A 22,148-nucleotide genomic window follows, 5' to 3' on the forward strand; every position below is an offset into this window, starting at 1 on the left:
TGCTGCAGGTCTTGTCATTTATCTCTTAGGTTCTTCTGTATCTTATTGAAACTTGCCATCTTCACATTGCAGCAAACCCTTTTATTGGAGCAGCAGCGCATACATCAGCTGCGGAACTACCAAGCCACCATGGAAGCTGCTGGTGTTGTTGTACATTTTACTGGACACAGACCACTCTCAAGGGCACAATCTTCTCCTGCCTCTGCCTCCTTTCCCATGTCTGTTCAAGAAACGACCACCAAACCACGATTCACCACAGGTTCGCTGTTCTATAACTTTAAGGACGTCTACCAGAAGAGAATTAAAAATGGCTGTTAAGTTCGCATTAATAATGTTGTTTTGGGTCTATTACCTCAACAGATTTTATCTCCGTTTAAAAGTAAGATATTAAAGGGGGTTTCCCACAATGGACATTTATCACCTTTCTACTGGATAGGTGATCTTTGGATGCCCCACTGATCATTAGAACGAGGGTGCTGAGCTCCCCGAACCTACCTCATGACTGCAGTGAGGAGGAGTTTGATCGGAGCAGCAGTCGAGCATACGTGGTGCCGCTGCATTCAATATCTATGGGGCCGACAGAAACCGCTGAGTGCTGTTCTCGGTGGTCTACGTCAGTCTCATAGACTTTGAATCGAGTGGTACACTGCATGCTCGACCGCTATATAAACTCCTCACTGCAGTCATGTACTGAGAAGGAATTGGAGGCCTGGGACCCCATTTTAGTCATCCGTACAGGTCCCAGCAGTGGGGGGACCCTATCGATCAGATCTTTATTACATACGTGTCCGGTGGGAAACTCCTTTAAAAATAGTTTGCATATTTTGACTGTATACCAACGGGCCTTTTCATTTTCTTCTAGTAGGTATGCTTTAAATATATATGGAGAGACCAGCTTAACTTTGCCTTACAGTGTGTCATTTACGTTTCCTGCAGGCCTGGTCTATGACACGTTGATGCTGAAACATCAGTGCATCTGTGGGAACACAAATAGCCACCCTGAGCATGCTGGACGCATACAAAGCATTTGGTCGAGGCTACAAGAGACTGGTCTTAGGAGCATGTGTGAGGTGAGAAATGGTCTAGTGTGCTTAGTTTTCCCTCTATACATCATGCCCTTTCTAAAGCAGGGATATAAACACCTTTTGTACTATAGTGTATACGGGGCAGAAAAGCCACTTTGGAAGAACTGCAGACGGTCCACTCTGAGGCTCACTCTCTGCTCTACGGCACCAACCCTTTGAATCGACAGAAGCTGGAGGGTAAATGTTAACGTTGCCGTCATGTTCGCTTGCTGTAATGTCAGATATAATATTTTCCTTCCGTTTGTATACCTGTAATGTGTGTTTGTTTTTTAGGCTAGTTCATGTGTATTGAATTCTGACTACACGTCATGCTGTGTCTTTTCTTCTTCCCTTTTTTTTTTTTTCTCTTTATCTTTTATCGAAATAAAAGCACCTATGTTATGTAAGGTGCTTGGATGTAGGCTTTGTGCAATCATTTTTGCTGTCGTTCATCTGTTGGTTTGTTCTCCTTGTAATGTGTCACTAACCGATCTCAACCATTCCCCTTTCCTCGTGCAGGATCTTTGACCTCCATGTTCGTCCGTCTCCCATGTGGAGGGGTTGGGGTGAGTGTTTATTCTGCTGCTTTCATTGCATTTGGCTTTTTTCTGTTTAGTATATGAGCAGTTCTAGATAAAGCTGACCACTAGGTAATAAATGTGCTGATTGAGTGATCGGTATTCCAGAGTTATATTCATGCTACGGTTTGTTTCGATTTTTGATATATTTTTTGTTATTTGTAGCCACTTATGTAAGCAATTTAGGTTTGTCAGATCAGGTTTTTTTCTGAGGTTTTGGTTGGGATGGATGTGATAATACTCTTATGTATCTAGGTTGACAGCGATACAATTTGGAATGAGGTCCACTCCTCTGGGGCTGCTCGACTCGCAGTGGGATGTGTAGTGGAGCTTGCTTCCAAGGTGGTGTCTGGAGAGTTGAAGGTGAGTACCCCTAAAGTCTATGTGCGTTATGATTTAGCGTTCGGTTGATTAGTCTTCCATCATAAACTTTTATAAACCCTTTCACGTCTCAGCGTCGCCACACAAAGCTGATAAAATTGAAGTTTCATGTGATATACAGAGTTTTTCCTGATGAATAAAAAAAAAAAAATATATAATTTTCAGCTTCTCCACACTTAAATCTGTGTTCTAGATATATATTATTTTCTGTGGCTCTTTTGGACTTCTCTCTCCTCCTTTTTTTATAGAATGGCTTTGCTGTTGTCAGGCCTCCTGGTCACCATGCAGAGGAGAGCACGCCAATGTAAGCTCTGTCCTGACCATTTTATTTGGAGGGTTCAGTGGGTAATCTTGATTCTTTTTTTCTTAACAATATCACTTCTATTTTAGGGGTTTCTGTTACTTCAATTCTGTGGCAATAACAGCTAAGCTTCTCCAGCAGAGGTTCAATGTTGGAAAGACCTTGATTGTGGATTGGGTAAGTTGTGACGAAGTCTATACAGTCCAGAATAATGTAAAAGCGAGAAAATAAAGTTGCATTACAACATTTGACTTGTATGTTTCAGGATGTGCATCATGGTAATGGTACCCAACAGGCTTTCTATGCAGACCCCAGCGTCCTTTACATATCGCTCCACCGCTATGATGACGGAAACTTCTTCCCAGGCAGTGGGGCACCTGATGAGGTATTTATACATTGTTCGTAGACCTTGATGTCTATCTAGTTTATCAGGACATGCGATATTCACTTCTATATGATTGTGTTTTGTACTTTGCATAGCGCCAATGCTTCCATAGACATTAGATAATGCAGATTCAAAGTGGTTCAGCCAGCTGTTGCGATTCCTGAACTTCTCATTAACATGCACATTCAGCTCGGCTTAACATGCATGTTCTCTCTATAAAAGGGAGCTGGGTGAGCGCCTGCCATTTACCTTGGGTGCCACTCATTCCCAGAGAGAACAAAAGTTGATCGCCTGAAATAATGAAACCCAAACAATCTTTTTTTTTTTTCCCCAGCTGTGAACGACCAGCTGGGTTTCCTGGTCCTCTCAAACATCAGATTTCTCAATGTCTGTATCCTGGACAAATCCTAGGAAGCCAATGGGGGCAATCCGCTAGGTTTCCATTTTTTGATGGAAAGCATAGCATATTACGCTATTGTTTCTATCAAAGAAATGCAAACCTAGCGGAATGGATGCAAACTGAAACCAAGAAATTGGTATTGCAAGCGGAAACAGTATTTTCCTTTTTTGTCTTTCCGTTCATCTGTTCCTCTGACAGAACAGATGAACAGAAAGACCAAACGGAAGGCAAACGTGATGTGAACCTTTTTTTTTATTTTTAAATGTCTACGGGAGTTCTTATTGTCTGGCTAATAAAAAATAAACATAACAGACTGGCACCTAAAATTCCCAGTAATTTTCTCACCTATATCGCAATTAAGTGTATTGATGTGTTTTCTTCAAAACAGTTTAACCACCTGCGGATCAACCATAGACTATAAACGTCCGGGCGTTCCGCAATTGACTCTGCAGGGCCGTTCCAAAACGTCCTGCAGAGTTAGCAGGTTTGCTGCTCCCCGGCAGTATTTAGCTCCCTGATACAGCCGTCTCTAGACAGCTGTATCATGGAACGTTAACCCGGAGACCACTCAGCGTGGTCTCCGATCATGTGATCGTTGTGACAACCTGTCACAGTGATCACACTGCTCCTCCCAGCAGTGCTTGCGCGCCGGTAAGTAGATCAGCTATGTAAACGCTGTGGCAGGCTGTCATAGCGATCACATGTGTGCCGACGGTAAGGAGCTCCATGATACAGCTGTCTAGAGACAGCTGTATCACCGAGCTTCAGAGTGGTCTCTGATCAGGTGATCGCTGTGACAGTGATTACCAGTTGCATTTATTTTCAATAAAAATTTTCTCTATAAATAAATTTGTCTATCTGCTACACGGCGACTTTGGCCACGCACGACAGGTCACTATGTCCCGTAGCCTACATTGCATGTAATAAAAGTCAATGTTGTTGTGTCGCAACGTGCAAGTTGCCACGACATGACAGTTGCAGGAAATCAAACTGTCATGTCGCAGTTACTTGTAGGTCGCAACGCGACCACATTGACTTTCATTACTTGCGGTGTAGGCTATGGCACATAGCGATCTTTGGTCGGACGACCTGTGTCGTGGCCAAAGTCACCATGTAACTCGCACGGAGTATTTTGCAGGCAGAAAAAAATCTGCCTGCAAATTCCTGAAGGAATGTTGAGGCATATTTTGACCTGCCTTCACTTTTTTGCCGTGTTTTTCGCCCGAGGCCATTTAGGACCACGGGCATAAAACGTTTTTTCTGCCTCGCAGCAAGCCTGGGAAAAAAATAAAAATTGGGCTATATATTCGCGCTGATTCCGACGTGGTTTCCACGTCGGAATCAGCGCCAAAAACTCTGTGTGAACTGGGCTTTAGGGTGACGTTAGATGTGTCGGATTCACTGCAAATTTTACCTGCGGATTTGCGCAGGCAAAGTCTGCAGCGGATTACAGTACAAGGCAAGTAGATGAGATTTTACAAAACTCATCCGCATGCTGCAGACATTTTACACGGCACATTTTCACAGCTTTGATATGTCGTTAAATTAATACCTTGGGGTCTACTTTCTATAAAATAATCATTTTTGGGGTGTCAAAGAGGTTTTCCAGACCACAAAAATGTATGGCCCATCCTCCGGATAAGCCATCAATATCTGATCGGTGATGGCCCGTGTCCCCGCAGCCCCGCCGATCAGCTGTTTTGAAGGGGCTGCGATGCTCGTATGATCGTCGCTTCCCCTTCTTCATTTCCTTTACTGCTCACACTGTGAATCGCGGACACACTTGTAGTGGTCATTCACAGTATTAGGCCTCATTTACACGAGCGTGTGCGTTTTGCGCGCGCAAAAAACGCTGCGTTTTGCGCGCGCAAAAGGCACTTGGCAGCTCCGTGTGTCATCCGTGTATGATGCGCGGCTGCGTGATTTTCACGCAGCCGCCATCATAGAGATGAGGCTAGTCGACGCCCGTCACTGTCCAAGGTGCTGAAAGAGCTAACTGATCGGCAGTAACTCTTTCAGCACCCTCGACAGTGAATGCCGAACACAATATACACCAACCTGTGAATAAAAAAAGACGTTCATACTTACCAAGTACTTCCTGCTTCCCCCAGTCCGGGCTCCCGGCCGTTGCCTTGGTGACGCGTCCCTCTCTTGTCATCCGGCCCCACCTCCCAGGATGACGCCGCAGTCCATGAGACCGCTGCAGCCTGTGATTGGCTGCACCCTGTGCTTGGCCTGTGATTGGCTGCAGCTGTCACTTGGACTTAACTGTCATCCCGGGAGGTCGGACCGGAGTTATCGGTAAGTCAGAACGTCTTTTTTTTTTTACAGGTTCATGGATTTTCGGAGCGGAAGTCACTGTCCATGGTGCTGAACCAGTTTAACGCTTTCAGCACCGTGGACAGTGACTGTCTCCTGACGTCGCGTACCCGAACATTTTTTACCGGTTTCGGTCAAAACGAGTTTGGCCGAACCCGGTGAAGTTCGGTGCGCTCATCTCGAATTTGACACTCCGTTTGGATGTTTGTAAACAGAAAAGCACGTGGTGCTTTTCTGTTTACATTCAGGAGTTTGACAGCTCTTGCGCGAATCACGCAGTTCGCACGGAAGTGCTTCCGTGCGGCATGCGTGGTTTTCACGCACCCATTGACTTCAATGGGTGCATGAGTGCGCGAAAAACGCACGATTATAGAACATGTCGTGAGTTTTTTTCTGCGCATACGCGCTGAGCGCAATTCACGCATCGTCTAAACTGCCCCATTGACTAATATAGGTGCGTACGACATGCGTGCAAACCACGCGCGTCGCACGCGCGTATATTACGTTCGTGTAAATGAGGCCTTATAGTATATACTTGCATGTAGGAAAAGGCTGGGATTCACAGTGTGATCAGTAAAGGAGATGAAGGGGAAGCAGCGCTCGTATGAGCACTGTGGCCCCTTAACAGCCGATCGACGGGGGGTGCCGGGTGTCGGACCCGACCGATCAAATATTGCGGGCCTATCCTGAGGATAGGCCATCAGTTTTTGTGGACTGGACACTTCACAACATCTGTAATGGTCGTATGGTGTCAGTGAACCAGTTTTGGAAATGTTTTCTCTAAAAGCCAGTTTGTGCACCATTCTTTGTAAGCGCCACCTTGTGCCCAGCATGTAAGAAATGTGCACATATTTGGTATCGTTGAAGTCGGCAGAAGTTGGCAAATATGTATTCAGGTGTGTTTACCCAGTGGCATGCACCAGATCTAAAAAAAATCACCTAAAATCACACATTCACATTTTTGTCAACTTTTTTTTTTCTATTTTTCCTTCCATATTTTTAAAAAAAGTAAAATATATAAAAAAAATTACAGTATATGGAAGCCCAATATGTTCTGAGAAAAACAAGGCCAAATACATGTAGGTTGAAAAAATAATAGAACAACAATTTGCTTTTAAATTGGCAAATGGCTAAAACTTAAAAATGGGTCTGGTCAGGAAGGAGTTAGTGTTTTTTGTTTTGTTTGTGGTTTTTTTTGTTTTGTTTTTTAAGACCTTTTTTTTGTTGGTCCCATATAGTTTCTGGTTGATTGAGGATTTAAAATTTGAAAAATAAAAATGTTACCATAAATATGTAGAGTTTATGGTTAGAGAAAAGCGGTACAGTGTTCCAGTGTCGTTATTCACTCCTATGTGTTTGGTGTTTTTTGTGTGTGTGTGATGGACACGAGTTTACATACCCTGCTGGGTGAAGTTTACCTTTTGTTCTGTACTTTTATTCATTTTTGCTCTGACATGGATTCATAGACACCCACATTGTGCATTAGGGCTTGTTTTCTCCCCGCTGTTAGCATTAAGGGATGTAATTTTTATCTTTTACAATTATTCTTCCTCAAGGCAAAATTACCATTTTTGTTGTGCCTGGAGAATCTGTACTCAATGCAAATAGTGTTCATTTTTAAAAGCAAAATCTAGTAAGATGGAAGTGGGAAATATGTAGCAATGTTCAGAATTATGTTCAGAATTCATTTCAAGAATATGCCTGGCCATTAGTAGTTCATAGGCCACTTTCACATAACCGTATTTTAATCAGTATTTAGAAGCTGAAACCAGGAGTGAGTCCAAAATACGGAAGTGGTACAAATCTTTCCATTATACTTTTTTTCCGTTTTTTTTTTCCCCCACTCCTAGTTTTGGCTTAAAAATACTGATGTACAACACTACCGTGTGAAAGTATTCCTCTACTGTATATGGAAGAAGCCCGCAGTGGGCAACATTCTCGCTTGGCTTAACTATAGTGAAAACCGTGTGTGTTGATTCTGATCACATTTAATTTGGTGTGTGAAAAATGCAGTACTGTAGCTTTAAATGTCATATTTTTATTTTTTTTCAATTATTACCAGAGTACAATTTGACGTACTCCTCTTGCTGATGAAAAATTAAGTAGATGCTCTTGATTTTATGCCTCTGTACATATTAATCATGTCTTGGTGAAGATCTAATGTGTATGGGGGCTGACCCTCTTCCCCACACAGCTTTGCCCCCGCAGAATTGCTGCCTCCACAATGTGTACTTGACCAGCTCACACTAGTATTGAATAGTATGAACGTATTTGGTTGCTCCGTGTCTAATCCTGCTTTTTGTTTTATACATGAGTTTTCTATTTCTTTGTGTGCAGATTGGCACTGCGGCTGGCGTGGGGTTTAATGTGAACATTGCTTTTACTGGAGGCTTAAATCCACCCATGGGTGATGCGGAGTACTTGGCTGCTTTCAGGTAAGAGTTGATTTACTGTAGATCTTCCATATCAGTAAATACTACAAATATTAGAAATATCAGCTATAGGCAGATGTGCAGCCTGTAGATGTTTTGAAGCGCACAGTCCTCCTTGGATATATAATGCATTCATTAAGTCACCCAATTTTTACTCTTCTAAGACTTTGATTACACAGTGCAGATTTTCTGCAGAGTCTGCATTTTTTTTTTAACCCCTTAATGACCGGGCCATTTTGCACGTTAATGACCAAGGATTATTTTTTGTTTTTTCACGGTCACATTCCATGAGTCGTAACTTTTTTTTTATTCCGTCGACATAGCCGTATAAGGGCTTGTTTTTTGCGGGACGAGTTGTATTTTGTAATTGTACCATTTTTATATGCTTATAACATATTGATTAACTTTTATTAACTTTATTTTAGGAGAGAATTGAAAATAAGCAGCTATTCCAGCATTAATTTTCACGTTATAAATTTACGCCGTTTACTATGCAGCGTAAATAACATGTTAACTTTATTCTATGGGTCAGCACGATTACGGGGATACCAAATATGTAAAGGTTTTATATGTTTTTCCTACGTTTGCATAATAAAAACCCTTTTAGAAAAAAATTACTTGTTTTTGCATCGCCGCATTCCAAGAGCCGTAACGTTTTTATTTTTCCGTCGATGTGGCCGTACGTGGGCTTGATTTTTGCGGGACAATGTGTAGTTTTCATTAGTACTATTTTGGGGTACATAGGACTTATAGATTAACTTTTATTTTATTTTTTATGGGGGGAATGGGAGAAAAGAGAGAATTTTGCCGTTGTTTTTTGCGTTTTCTTTGGACGCCGTTCATCCGGCGGTTTAATTAATGTGTTCATTTTATTGGTCAAGTTGTTAAACGATCGCGGGGATACCATATATGTGTATGTGTGATTTTGTTTTGACAGTTTTACTAAATAAAACCACTTTTTGGGCCAAAAAAGTAGTTTTATTTGACTTTGACTGTAATTTATTTTATTTTTTTTCACAAACTTTATTTAACTGATTGTCATTTTTTTTTTTAAGTCCCATCAGGACACTTCACTATGCGATCTGTTGATCGCATATATAATGCTTTGGTATACTTAGTATACCGAAGCATTATTGCCTGTCAGTGTAAAACTGACAGGCAATCTGTTTGTTAGGTCATGCCTCCGGCATCGCCTAACAGGCAGATGCTGAAGACAGACCTGGGGGTCTTTGTTAGACCCCCGGCTGTCATGGAAACCCGACGGCGACCTGCGATTTTGTTTGCGGGGGCGCCGATCGGGTGACAGAGGGAGCTCCCCCCTCTGTCAAACACATTAAATGCCGCTGTCAATAGTGACAGCGGCATTTAATGGGTTAAACTTCTGGAATCGGCGCGTGCTTCGATTCCAGCAGTTGCTCCAGGAGACAGGCTGTGTATAACAGCCGGGCTCCTGCCGCTGATCGCATGGGTACGCTGTCAGTACCCGCGCGATCACAGGACGGATATATCCGTCCTCCTGCGCGAACTAGCAGCTGCTGAGGACGGATATATCCGTCCTTCGGCGTTAAGGAGTTAAGACAAAACCACAAATAGAACCTAAACAGAAAAAAAATATATATATAAAGGAAGGCCTTCTAGGTCTGCTCTCCTGGATCCAATACTGGTTTTGGCTTAAAAAAAAAAAAAATGCTTGCAAAACTGTACTGTGTGAACAAGGCCCAACCATATTACTAATGTGATTTGCAAGTATTAAAACAACGGAAGAGCAACCCTTGAGTGTCGCTAATATTAGCTGGCATGTTATGACACGTTTCCCCTTGTAGTGGATAGTTTACAATAGATATGCTGGATAAATTCAGTACATGGTGCACTTGCCTTCATGTCGACCCGCGCTTTATTTTCCAGGTCATGGTATTTGTGTTCATTGTAGCAAAGTGGCGTTTTGATGTAAGACTTGGAAACTCATCAGAATTTTTTTTCGGTTTAGGTCTGTGGTGCTGCCGATAGCCAATGAGTTTGCCCCAGAAGTTGTTTTGGTGTCTGCTGGATTTGATGCTGTAGAAGGACACCCATCTCCTCTTGGAGGGTACAGGGTTTCAGCCAAATGTAAGTAGATGAGGTTATGATCCAAGCTGTTTTATTTGTTGGTATAGTTATTAAAAATATATATGTCAGTTTATACTTGTTTTAGTTGCGAGTAGTCATGTACATCACACAAAACGGATTGATGGACCTCATCTGTTCACATTAACCCGTTTCCCTTTCTCCTCAAGGTTTTGGATATCTGACAAAACAACTTATGGGGTTGGTTGGAGGTCGTGTTGTCCTTGCGCTGGAGGGGGGCCATGATCTGACCGCGATCTGTGATGCTTCGGAGGCTTGTGTGTCCGCTTTGCTTGGTAATGAGGTAAGCAGAAGAATGTAAGGCCGGCCGTACACTCGAGAGATCTGTCGGCCAAACGATCGTTCTGTGTTATGGCAAAACTCCCATTCACTGCTTTCTCCACATGTTGTTGTCACGTTGTCCCTTTCTTGGGGGACAGTTTGCAACAAAACTTTTTTGTTAATACTTTTGAGGCATCTAAAAAGTTGCCTGTCTAATGAAAATGAAGCATCACTGATGGCATCTGATTTTGTTTGGACGGTTGAAGCATCAACCTCTTTTCTGCTTGTAAATTAACAGTTAGAGCCGTTCCCCGAGTCTGTGCTACAGCAGAGGCCAAACAGCAACGCAGTGAGCTCCATGGAAAAAGTCATTCAAATTCACAGTAAGTATAGAAGAAGCGCAGGAGGCAGGCAAGATCGAGATGTGTGCTCTGACATATTATTACCAAGTCTTTATATTGTAATATGATGAAATGCTTTTCAGGGTGAGTGCCTCTAGTGGCCACACCATCCAATATACTATCAAGTTATTAGTGGGAATCAAAGAGGAGCCACACAGATGGAGCGTGGCCGCAATAGACACTGAGCTCATTAACCCCTTCCCGTCGTAAACAACTTTCAGATGTTCATTTTTCCCTCCCCACCTTCCAAAAGCCATAACTTTTTCATTTTTCCGTCGATATAGTCCTATGAGGGCTTGATTTTTGCGGGACGAGTTGTAGTTTTTTGTAGCGCCATTTATTGTGCCATATAAGTACTAGGAAATGGGGAAAAAAATTATTTGTGGGGTAGAAAATGAAAAAAAAACAGCAATTCCTCCTTTGTTTTTTGCGCTTCGTTTTTACGGAATTCACTGTGCAATTAAAACAACATGTTATCTTTATTCTGCGGGTCAATACGAGTACAGCGATACCAGGTATGTGTGTGTGTGTATGTATATATATATATATATATATATATATATATACAGAAGCATAGAACACAGCAACGGCACCAGGACTTCAGAGTAGATGAAAGCAAAAAGTGGATTTTATTCACCTCAATACAGCAACGTTTCGGTTCAACAGGAACCTTTCTCAAGCCATATATATATAGTTTTTTTTCTATGTTTTACTACTTTTACAAGGAAAAAACGAAGTGTAAAAAATAATTTATTTTGTCGCCGAATTCTGAGAGCCATAACTCATTTATTTTTCTGTCGATTAACTGGTTTGAGGGCTTATTTTTTTTACGCCATATACCTTGTGGGTTAAATAATTATATTGTAATCGTTCAGACTTTTACGGATGCGGCGATACCATTTGTTTATTTTACAATGCTCCAGGGGGACAATTTGTTGTTTTTTAAACTTTTTAATGGGGTTTTGTTTTTTTACATTAAAAAAAACACTTTATTTTACGATTATTTATTTATTTATTTTTTTTTATTAGTCCCCCCTAGGGGGCTTCAACAAGCGATCGTTTGATCGCTTGCACTATATACTGCAATACTAATGTATTGCAGTATATCGTCTTTCTGACAGGCTTCTATTAAGCCAGAGGCCTTAAAAGGAGCACAAAGATAGCAAATCTCGGGACCTTCATTAGGCCCCCAGGCTGCCATAGCAACAATCGCCACCCTGCGATTGCCTTGTGGAGGGCGCGATGAGCTGCTAGAGGGGGTTGCCCCCCTCTTTCTAACAATTTAAATGCTGCGGTCACTGCCGCATTTAGCGGTTTAAACTAGCGCGACCCCAATAACTGAACAGTATAAAGATAAAAACACTTGAGCACCTATATACATCCCAATAATAGTAATATTGAAGTAAAATCAAATATAAAAAACTGGGAATGATTTCTGAATCAGATCAATTATTTAAACCAAAGCTCCTATCATGCGAACATCCAAGTATGTGAGTTATGTATGCATTTCACACCGTGGATGGTAGGATTCACAAAAAAAACCTTAAATGGCAATAGGTTTCAAACGTAGACCGAACCGGACTGACCTTGTGTCCGCTTGTGATTTGAGTCTCAATAACTAGATTCCTTTCCCATCAGTTCGTGTTCAGAGCAGGTGATCCTGTATGAAGAATTCTATCCATAAAGTGTCATCAAATGGAATAGACAACGAAAAAATATTTGCTGTATACTTGGAGTTGTGTATGCGCTCTGGTCGGTAGCGTTCCACATGTATAGTAATATCCAGAAGTGAGGCAAGGCTTTGTGACGTCGAGAAGCATAGCCTCACTTTCGTAACCCCCTCTGAGGTCCAGGTTCATTCTCCACATACAGATGGAAAATGAATGGAGTGGTGGCCATTCATGTGTGCGGCTTTCTCCATTCACTTCTATGGGAGTTACGAAAAGAGTCCAGCAAGCGTGCGACCCCTTTAATTGTTCAACTGGACTGATTCAGGAAATGTTAAGGCTAATATGGTTGTTCCACAACTGAAGGCAGAATTGATCTCTAATTTTTCCCGTTTGGAATTAAAACATGGTTCTCATTATGTGGCAAATTAGATTATTAGAAACTGTTGGGATTGGATATAAATCCGATCCCGGGCCGTTTTTTTTTTAATCAAACAAGTTTTTATTGATAATACAACATCTGTTATACAGCCTTTACATTTCTTACAGTACTTTACAGAAAACAAGTAGAAATAACATAACATCACTTAAGTAATGCAAAATTTCTTCAAGTGCTTTATGGCATGTATACAACATCTTTGGTTACCCCGTCACCTATTTTTCCCCCCAACTGAACTACCCCCCTCCCTTGCAGTACCCCTTCTCTTTCCTAATTTTTCAACCACTCCTCCTCCATGTCTCCTGCATAGTAAACCGATATTCCACCAGACCTTAAACATGTATGTGTGTCATCCCCCCTCCAAATCTCATCTAGTGATCCGCATTGCCATAGGCGTGTACCCATTTACCCCATTGTTTCTCGTATTTCTGAATTGTCCCTCTTTTCGGATATATCCGATGTTCCAGTGATACCGTGTGATTAACATATCCAACCAGTTCAGCTATTTCCGGGGGATCCGCCTGCAGCCAATATTTTGCGATTTAGTTTCCTAGCATGATACAAAATCTTTTTAATAGACAGTAGCTCCACTCCATCCCCTCCTTCCTCCCCAATACAGCCCAATAAGAATATTTTAGGTTCTATTGGGAAATCTCTCCCATATACTTTAGACACCATACTTTTAACTTCCTTCCAATAGCCTTCTAGCAGCGGGCAGCTCCAAAACATATGTTTTATGTCCGCCCCATCAAACATGCACCTGGGACATTCCTTAGTTGATCTAATGCGCATTTGCCATAGCACCTTAGGCGTCCTATACACCCTGTGTAATAGAAAAAGCTGTGACCTCCTGTGCGTTACACTAATAGAGAGTTTTTTAGATGATCCCAGTACCTCCTCCCAATCGTCATCCCCTATAGGCCCTACATCTTCTTCCCATTTACGTCTGATCTCCACCAGCGGATCTCCCAGAAATCTAGAGAGTAGCGTATTATATAGCACCGAGATAATCCCTTTAGTGTCTTTTGCCCCTAGTACCTGCTCCATCCCTCCCATGGTGGAACAGCTCAAATCCACCAGTCTCTCTTGAGCCTGCGCCGCATGCCTTAATTGAAGATATTGGTAGAACAGCCGATGTGGGAGTCCAAACTCCTCCTGTATTTGAGCAAAGGGCTTAAAAACACCTCCTTCATACAGCTGGTATACATATCTAATCCCTGCTTGTTCCCAATCCTGAAATCCTTCCAGCATATTAAATTCCCATAGGTATGGATTGCCCCATAAAGGCATATAATTGGAGCATCCTGTAACCCCCAATAACTTCTTACTTTCCCACCAAACTCTATGTATCAATAGTAAAGTCGGCTTCCCTCTTGCCTCCCTCCTTAATTTATGAGATTCCATGGCCTCTAATACATCCGTTCTCTGACCCAGATAATACACCAGTTTCCCACTAGAATCCCACTCCTCTCTATTCTTCCAGCCCTTAAAGTGTTGTAATTGGGCCGCTAGATAATATATCCATGTATTTGGAATAGCTAACCCTCCCTGTTCCACTGGTAGTTGTAGCTTGTCCAGTTTTATCCTGGGGATCCCCCGTTTCCACACCAAGTCCCTAAACAAGTTATGGATTCTCCTGAACCAGTATTTAGGCAACCACACTGGGGCATTGTGCACCACATAAAGAACCTGGGGCATCAGAATCATTTTGATGAGATTTGCTCGACCCAATGCTGACAGTGGTAGCCCGAGCCATATTTTGGTCTTATCCGTGAGTTTGCTCAACAATGGTATCACATTCAATTCAATAAAGTCCTGCACCCTCGCCGATATCGTGATTCCCAGGTACTTAAATTTATGTACGCACGGTACCTCAATTCCTCCAATCACCAACGGCGTATCCACTGGCTGGAGTGGCAACAACACCGACTTATTCCAATTAATTTTTAGTCCTGAGAATCTACCAAATCGCTCCAATACATTCATTATCACTGGCAGTGAGTAAATTATTTCCCCCAGGAACATCAAGATATCGTCCGCATATAGTGCTATGCGCTCCTCCAGCTCCCCACAACGAAACCCTTCTATCCCTGGATGCTGTCTTACCATATTGGCTAGGGGTTCAATTGCCAACGCAAATAGCAGTGGCGAAAGCGGGCATCCCTGTCGCGTCCCCCTCTCCAGTCTGAAGGAATCTGACATCCTTCCATTTGCTCTTATCCTAGCTACCGGCTCCTTATATAATAATTGTACATTTTATAAATTTCTTTCCAAAGCCGATCCATTCCAAGACAGCCCACAGATACCCCCATTCCACACTATCAAACGCCTTGGCGGCATCCAAAGACAGCACTGCTCTACACCGTGCATCCGGAGCATCTGTCTGCAAATTCAGGAAGAGTCTACGTAGATTAACTGCTGTAGAGCGCGATGGCATGAATCCCGACTGGTCTGTCCCCACAATTTTAGTCACTACTCGCGACAGCCTATTAGCCAGTACTTTCGCTAAAATTTTTATGTCCGTGGTTAATAGGGATATCGGTCTGTATGAGTCAGGTTGTTTCCGGTCTTTCCCTTCCTTGGGGATTACGACTATAACGGCTTCGTACATTGTCTGCGGCAGACGCCCCCTGGTGAAACTATCCTGGAACACTTCCAGTAACTCCGGCAGAACCGTCTCCCCATATGTTTTATACAATTCAGTTGGTATACCATCTATCCCTGGAGCCTTTTCGTTTGCCATAGAACTTAACGCTTCCTGTATTTCCTCTAGCGTAATTGGCTCCTCCAATCCCTCTCTCTCCTCCTCCCCCAGGGTAACCCATGTCATTTCTGCCAGATATTCTGACAGCAGATTCTCCGAGTAGTCCACCTTAGTGCGATACAGTTCTATGTAAAATGATGTTAGCACCTCTAATATATCCCCTGTTTCTCCAACCAGAGTCCCTTGCACTGTCTGTAACTGATGAATGAACGCACTTTCCCGCATCGGCCGTGCCATATTTGCTAACAGTCTGCCCGCCATTTCACCCTCCTCATAGTATTTTTGTTGTAAAAATAGTCTTTTATTAGCCGCTTGCTCCAGCTGATGTTCCCTAAGCAATTTCTGAGCAACCTTCCATTGGGCTAGTGTTTCCGCAGTGTTATTAGTAACGTGCCTCTCCTCTGTTACTGTGACCCTATCTGTCAAATGTTGACCCATTTGTCGCGACTTAGTTTTAATAAGCGAGATCTCCCGTATATACACTCCCTTTATAGTCGCCTTCATAGCATCCCATAAAATATCCGTAGGGACCGTACCTTTATTAAACTCAAAGTATTCTCGCAGACTCGTATTTATTATCTCCTCTCCCACCAACCGTATCCAGAATGGGTTCAACCTCCAGTGCATTCTCAAACCCCCCATCTCTGAGTTTGTTCGGAGCTTAAGTAACATCGGAGAGTGATCAGACAGTGATCGTGGTAAGTATTCCACCCCTTCCACACATTCCATCCCCATTCCATTATTAAACATTAGGTCTATTCGTGATAATGATCCATATGTAGATGATACACACGAATATTGCGTAGCAGAGGGCCATTTTGCCCGCCAAATATCTGTAAACCCAGCCTCCATCATGTACTGTCCGAATCTCGTCAGGCCAGTATCCCCCCCCCCCCCTCCCCCTTTTGGAAATTTATCCCACCCTTTGTTCATTATGTTGTTGAAATCTCCCATCAATATAGTCGGTATCATAGGCCACCCAGCCAGTTTCTCCAGCACCTCTCTCATTGGACCCACAGAGTACGGGGGAGGCACATATAACACCAGAATAATACATTCCCAGTTAAACAATTTACAGTGCACCCCGACATATCTACCTGCCCTATCTTTAAAGGAATCTATACAACTAAAAGGCACATCCCTATGAACCAGGAGGCTAACCCCCCTTGAGTATGTAGAATGAAAGGAATGGAAACTGTCGGATCCAAACCCTATGCGCTTGTTGCACCGTGTCAGTAGTAAGATGAGTTTCCTGCAAACCCATCACTCCAGCAGACTGTGCTTTCAGGTATTCAAAGATAGCTCGCCTTTTTGTTACCTCTCCCATACCTCTCACATTCCAGGACAGAAGATTTACCCTACCCCCCATCTGAATCTTTTTTTGCATTTGACAGTGGCTATTTCCGTTACTCCCAATGACAATCGGAGCGTACTGCGTTTCAAACTCCATTTCCCTCCCAAACATCCCCCCTCCCACCACCCCCTCCCACTCAACTTTCCATAAACATACCCTCCTCAGAGGGTCCGGGCTGGTGAAGAAAACTTCACCACTATGACCATACAGCTTCCCTTTCACATTGTAGAAATCCATCTGCTTCCACAATTTAACCTCAAAAACCAAGAACCTCCCGCCACCTTCTCCTCAATAAACAAGTAGCATTTTTATGACTCCTATATTCAATTCTGCCTTTAAACTGACAGCATCTTTCCTCTCCTCCCGCCAATGATGAGATATAGACATCATCTTAACAAAAACCATCATATAAATGCAGAAAATAATGCCTTATATTCTTGCGCGAGTCATCTTCCTCCCACCATAGCAGAGTCCCAACTTCATCCATCCACTTGTTGATCACGCCGCCGCTTCCTCCGGATCATGTCGTAGGCGAGCCTCGTGACTATCCAGCCATCGTAACGCATCTTTCGGATTTTCGAAGAACTGTACGGATCCTAATGCCGCCACTCGGAGCTTAGCCGGATACAACATGGAGTACTGAACTCGAAGATTCCTCAGTCGTCTTTTAATGTCCAGGAATTGCATCCTCCATTTCTGTATCTCCACAGAGAAATCCGGATAGAACAACACTTTCACCCCGTTCACTCTTATATCTTGCCTTTCTCGGGCCTGCCGAAGAATCACATCTCTGTCCTTATAATGAAGCAATTTCACTAGCACCGGTCTCGGTGGCCTTCCAGGTGGGCCCGGTCGTGTGGGCACTCTATGGGCTCTTTCCACCGCAAACAATGGGGTTAGCGATTCCTTGCCAAAAACCTCCAATAGCCATTTTTCGAAGAAGGCATCTGGATTGGACCCCTCAACTTTTTCAGGGATGCCCACCATCCTGACGTTGTTTCGACGCAAGCGGTTCTCCAGATCATCGGTTTTTGATAAAAGATACGTAACATCCACCGCCACAGCATTCACCTCTCTTCTCATAGGCAGTATACTGTCTTCTAATTCGCTGACTCGACCCTCCACCGCTGTCGTACGTTCCGACATTTTCTGAAGATCATGCCTTATTATGGACAAATCTTCCTTAATTCCCCCCACCTGGCAGGTAAGTTTAGCTAGCATGCTATTGCTCAGGCTTACCGCCGAAAAAACATCTGCCAGCGTTGGGCCCGGTTTGTCCAGAGTCTGTACGCCTCGATCCAATCCTCCTCCTGAGTCATCTGCAACAGTCTCCCCATTCTCTTCCTCCTCTGCCTCCATTTGCGCTCGCAGCGGTTCAAATCTGGAGCCGGAACGGCCAGCCTGCTCCTTCCCTCCATCCGCCATCCTTTCCCTCTTATCACTTTTCACAGGGGTTCTTCTGGCAAAGCGTTCCAGCCGCGATGCCGCCGCCCCTCTCACATCCCTGCTCACTGCGTAGGAGCACATGTCAGCGCCATCTTGCGCCCCCAGCTCACCGTCCTCTGCCGTCTTGGATCTCCTGGACCGGGTCATCACAACCTCCGATGCGTCCAGAATTACGTCTCCCTGATCACCACAGTTTCCCCTCTCTCCTCAGGTATGTCTCCGGTAGGAGAAGTGAGTCTTAGAATGATTCTGCAGGATATCGGCAGCGGGAGCTCCGGTTTATGCCTCCACTCACATGCGCCGCTAAGCCACGCCCCGATCCCGGGCCGTTTAATCACCAAGCCATTAGAAAGAGGGGGAGGGCTCGCTTTGTCATCCCATTGCCCTCCGAAGGGCACATAGGTGTGCCGTTTTGGTACTCCTATTAAGCCCAGTGTATTGTACCTGCGATCGAACGATCACAAGTTTAAAGAGGCTCTGTCACCAGATTTTACAACCCCTATCTCCTATTGCAGCAGATAGGCGCTGCAATGTAGATAAGAGTAACGTTTTTTGTTTTTTTTTTAAACGAGCATTTTTGGCCAAGTTATGACCATTTTTATATTTATGCAAATGAGGCTTTCTAAAGTACAACTGGGCGTGTTTAAAGTTAAAGTACAACTGGGTGTGTATTGTGTATGTACATCTGGGCGTTTTTACTTCTTTTACTAGCTGGGCGTTGTGAATAGAAGTGGATGATGCGGACGAATCAGCATCATCCACTTCTCTTCGTTACCACCCAGCTTCTGGCAGTGCACAGACACACAGCGTGTTCTCGCGAGATCACGCTGTGACGTCACTTCCTGCCCCAGGTCCTGCATCGTGTCGGACGAGCGAGGACACATCGGCACCAGAGGCTACAGTTGATTCTGCAGCAGCATCGGCGTTTGCAGGTAAGTCGATGTAGCTACTTACCTGCAAACGCCGATGCTGCTGCAGAATCAACTGTAGCCTCTGGTGCCGATGTGTCCTCGCTCGTCCGACACGATGCAGGACCTGGGGCAGGAAGTGAGTGACGTCACAGCGTGATCTCTCGAGAACACGCTGTGTGTCTGTGCACTGCCAGAAGCTGGGCGTTGTGAAGAGAAGTGGATGATGCTGATTCGTCAGCATCATACACTTCTATTCACAACGCCCAGCTAGTAAAAGAAGTAAAAACGCCCAGATGTAACACACACAATACACGCCCAGTTGGACTTTTACTTTAAACACGCCCAGTTGTACTTTAGAAAGCCTCATTTGCATAAATATAAAAATGGTCATAACTTCGCCAAAAATGCTCATTTTGAAAAAAAAAAAAAAAACGTTACTATTATCTACATTGCAGCGCCGATCTGCTGCAATAGGAGATAGGGGTTGCAAAATCTGGTGACAGAGCCTCTTTAAGTCCCCTAGTTGGACTAAAAAAAAAAAATGTAAGAATTATTTTAATACAGCTTTCAACAACAAAAAATTAAGTTAAAAAAAAACAACAAAAACCCCTTTTCCTATTTTTATTGTAAAATAATGTAAACAATGAAAAAATAAACATAATTGGTATTGCTGCATCCGTAAATGTCCAAACTTAAAATATAATTACATTTATCCTGCACGGTAAATGGCGTAAAACAAGATAAAAATTGTTAGAATTCCTGTTTTTGGTGGCCTCGTCCTCCCAAAAAAGTGATCAAAAAGTCGTATGTACACCAAAATGGCACCAATAAGAACTACGGCTCACCATGCAGCTATATAAATATGGCATTGCCGTAATAGTTTTATGAAACCCCAAAAAACGTGGAGGAATTGCTGTTTTTTTGTTTTTATATTCCACCAAAGAAATATATCATTTTTTTTTTTTTAAAGTGTTTTTTTTTTTTTCTTCATTAACCCCTTTGGCGCAACCATATCATCTAAGCCGTTAGATATAGGGAGGCGGCCCCCTGATGTTCCATCGCCACCCCCGAGAGCAGGATGCTGACAGTTGTCATGGCGGCCTGGGCGCCTAATAAAGGCCCCCAGGTCAGCCTCCGCTATCTTTGTACTCCTATTAAGCCCTTATTAGGAACCTGGCAGTCGGTCGCGATATACTGCATCACATTAGTATTGCAGTATATTGTGCAAGCGATCCAAGTCCCCTAGCGGGACTAAAAAAAAAAAAGTTAAATACAGTTTTGATATCATTTTTTTTCCCGTTTCCAAGTACATGATATGATACAATAAATGGTGCTGTGAAAAACTACAACTCTTCCTGCAAAAACCCTTGTACGGCTATATCGACATAGAAATAAAAAAAGTTATGGCTTTTGAAAGGTGGGGAGGAAAAAGCGAAAATTAAAATCCAAATAATGGCTGTGGAGGGAAGGGGTTAAAGAGGCTCTGTCACCGGATTATAAGTGCCCTATCTCCTACATGATGTGATTGGCGCTGTAATGTAGATAACAGCCGTGGTTTTTATTTTGAAAAACGATCATTTTTGAGCAAGTTATGAGCTAGTTTAGATTTATGCTAATGAGTTTCTCAATGGACAACTGGGCGTGTTTTTACTTTTTGCCAACTGGGTGTTGTAAAGAGAAGTGTATGAAGCTGACCAATCAGTGACCAATCAGTGTCCTGCACTTCTCATTGTTCCAGCCCAGCATGATCCACAGCACAGTGTGATTGTGCAGTGAAAGAAGCTGGGCTGGAACGATGAGAAGTGTATGTCACTGATTAGTCACTGATTGGTCAGCCTCATACACTCCTCTGTACAACACCCAGTTGGTAAAAAGTAAAAACAACCCCAGCTGTCCATTGAAAAACTCATTAGCATAAATCTAAACTAGCTCATAACTTGCTCAAAAATTATCGTTTTTCAAAATAAAAACCACTGCTGTTATCTACGTTACAGCGCCGATCAGATTATGTAGGAGATAGGGCACTTATAATCTGGTGACAGAGCCTCTTTAAGGTTGGGTTAAATTTTCGCAACATAATTTTGTGCAGAAATTCTGCAGCATTTACAGTAGGAGTAAAGTGGATGAGGTTTCTGCAAATGTCAAACACATGCTGCGGAAAAAAACCAACCGAGAAATGTCGTGTGGAAAGTGTTCTGCGATGCAGCTTTCAAATTCATAGCGTGTATTTCTGAGTGTAGATGTTGTATGTTTGGGCCATAGACTTGGGAAGTATAGGAAGCATAATTTTTGCTCTAAAATATGCAAGTTACGCTTTGTTGCGGTTCGTACATTGTTGACACAATGGAAACTCCGTAAAAACTGTTGGAAATCTGCTGGTGCACTTAAATTGTGCTACGATTAATGCTTGACATTAAATCCGACGGTCATATATAGTTTGCTAAATTTAACGCTTTACACTCATTCCGCAGGTAAAACCTCTGCGGAAAATTCGCAGAAATACGCACTATTTGCTGTGGATTTCTGTGACTTACCTTATGTTTTTTGAGATTCCGTTGCAGAAAATCTGCAGGTTCTTCTGCGTCTGGGAACCTACTTTTAGGCCCTGTCCACATCTGAATTGGAGGCTCCGTACGGAAAGCCGACAGAGCCCATTAAAGTCAATGGGTTCTGTCAGATGCCTGTGGTGTCCGGGTTGCAACGGAACGGAATGCCCCGACGCAGACGTGAACAGGTCCTTAATGGTGCAGCGTCTTGCTTTTTTGTTGTTGTATGGTTTAAGGGCCTCTTCACCTCAGTGTCAGGCTTCCGTTCATGTGTTCCGTTCGACTTTTCCGTCGGAGGAACCGATAAACAGAAAGCCTAACGGAAACCATTGCTTCCGTTTGCATTACCATTGATTTCAATGGTAATGCTTCCGT

General features: G+C 43.2%; 1 protein-coding gene across 6 annotated transcripts in view; it reads left to right on the forward strand.

Annotated features, from left to right (window-relative positions):
• The window catches only part of HDAC4 (histone deacetylase 4), a 166,289-nt gene that overhangs the window by 135,666 nt on the left and 8,475 nt on the right, over positions 1–22,148 (forward strand). For all 6 annotated transcript variants that reach the window (XM_075829583.1, XM_075829581.1, XM_075829582.1 and 3 more), the window contains 12 exons: positions 73–259; positions 937–1,070; positions 1,157–1,262; positions 1,584–1,630; positions 1,898–2,005; positions 2,272–2,327; positions 2,414–2,501; positions 2,590–2,709; positions 7,766–7,863; positions 9,848–9,966; positions 10,134–10,267; positions 10,544–10,628. In XM_075829583.1, the coding sequence (XP_075685698.1) occupies positions 73–259; positions 937–1,070; positions 1,157–1,262; positions 1,584–1,630; positions 1,898–2,005; positions 2,272–2,327; positions 2,414–2,501; positions 2,590–2,709; positions 7,766–7,863; positions 9,848–9,966; positions 10,134–10,267; positions 10,544–10,628 (1,282 nt within the window). The remainder of the gene's footprint in view (positions 1–72; positions 260–936; positions 1,071–1,156; positions 1,263–1,583; positions 1,631–1,897; positions 2,006–2,271; positions 2,328–2,413; positions 2,502–2,589; positions 2,710–7,765; positions 7,864–9,847; positions 9,967–10,133; positions 10,268–10,543; positions 10,629–22,148) is intronic.

This window comes from Rhinoderma darwinii, chromosome 6 (assembly GCF_050947455.1).
Source record: "Rhinoderma darwinii isolate aRhiDar2 chromosome 6, aRhiDar2.hap1, whole genome shotgun sequence".
Classification (NCBI taxonomy): Eukaryota; Metazoa; Chordata; class Amphibia; order Anura; family Rhinodermatidae; genus Rhinoderma; species Rhinoderma darwinii.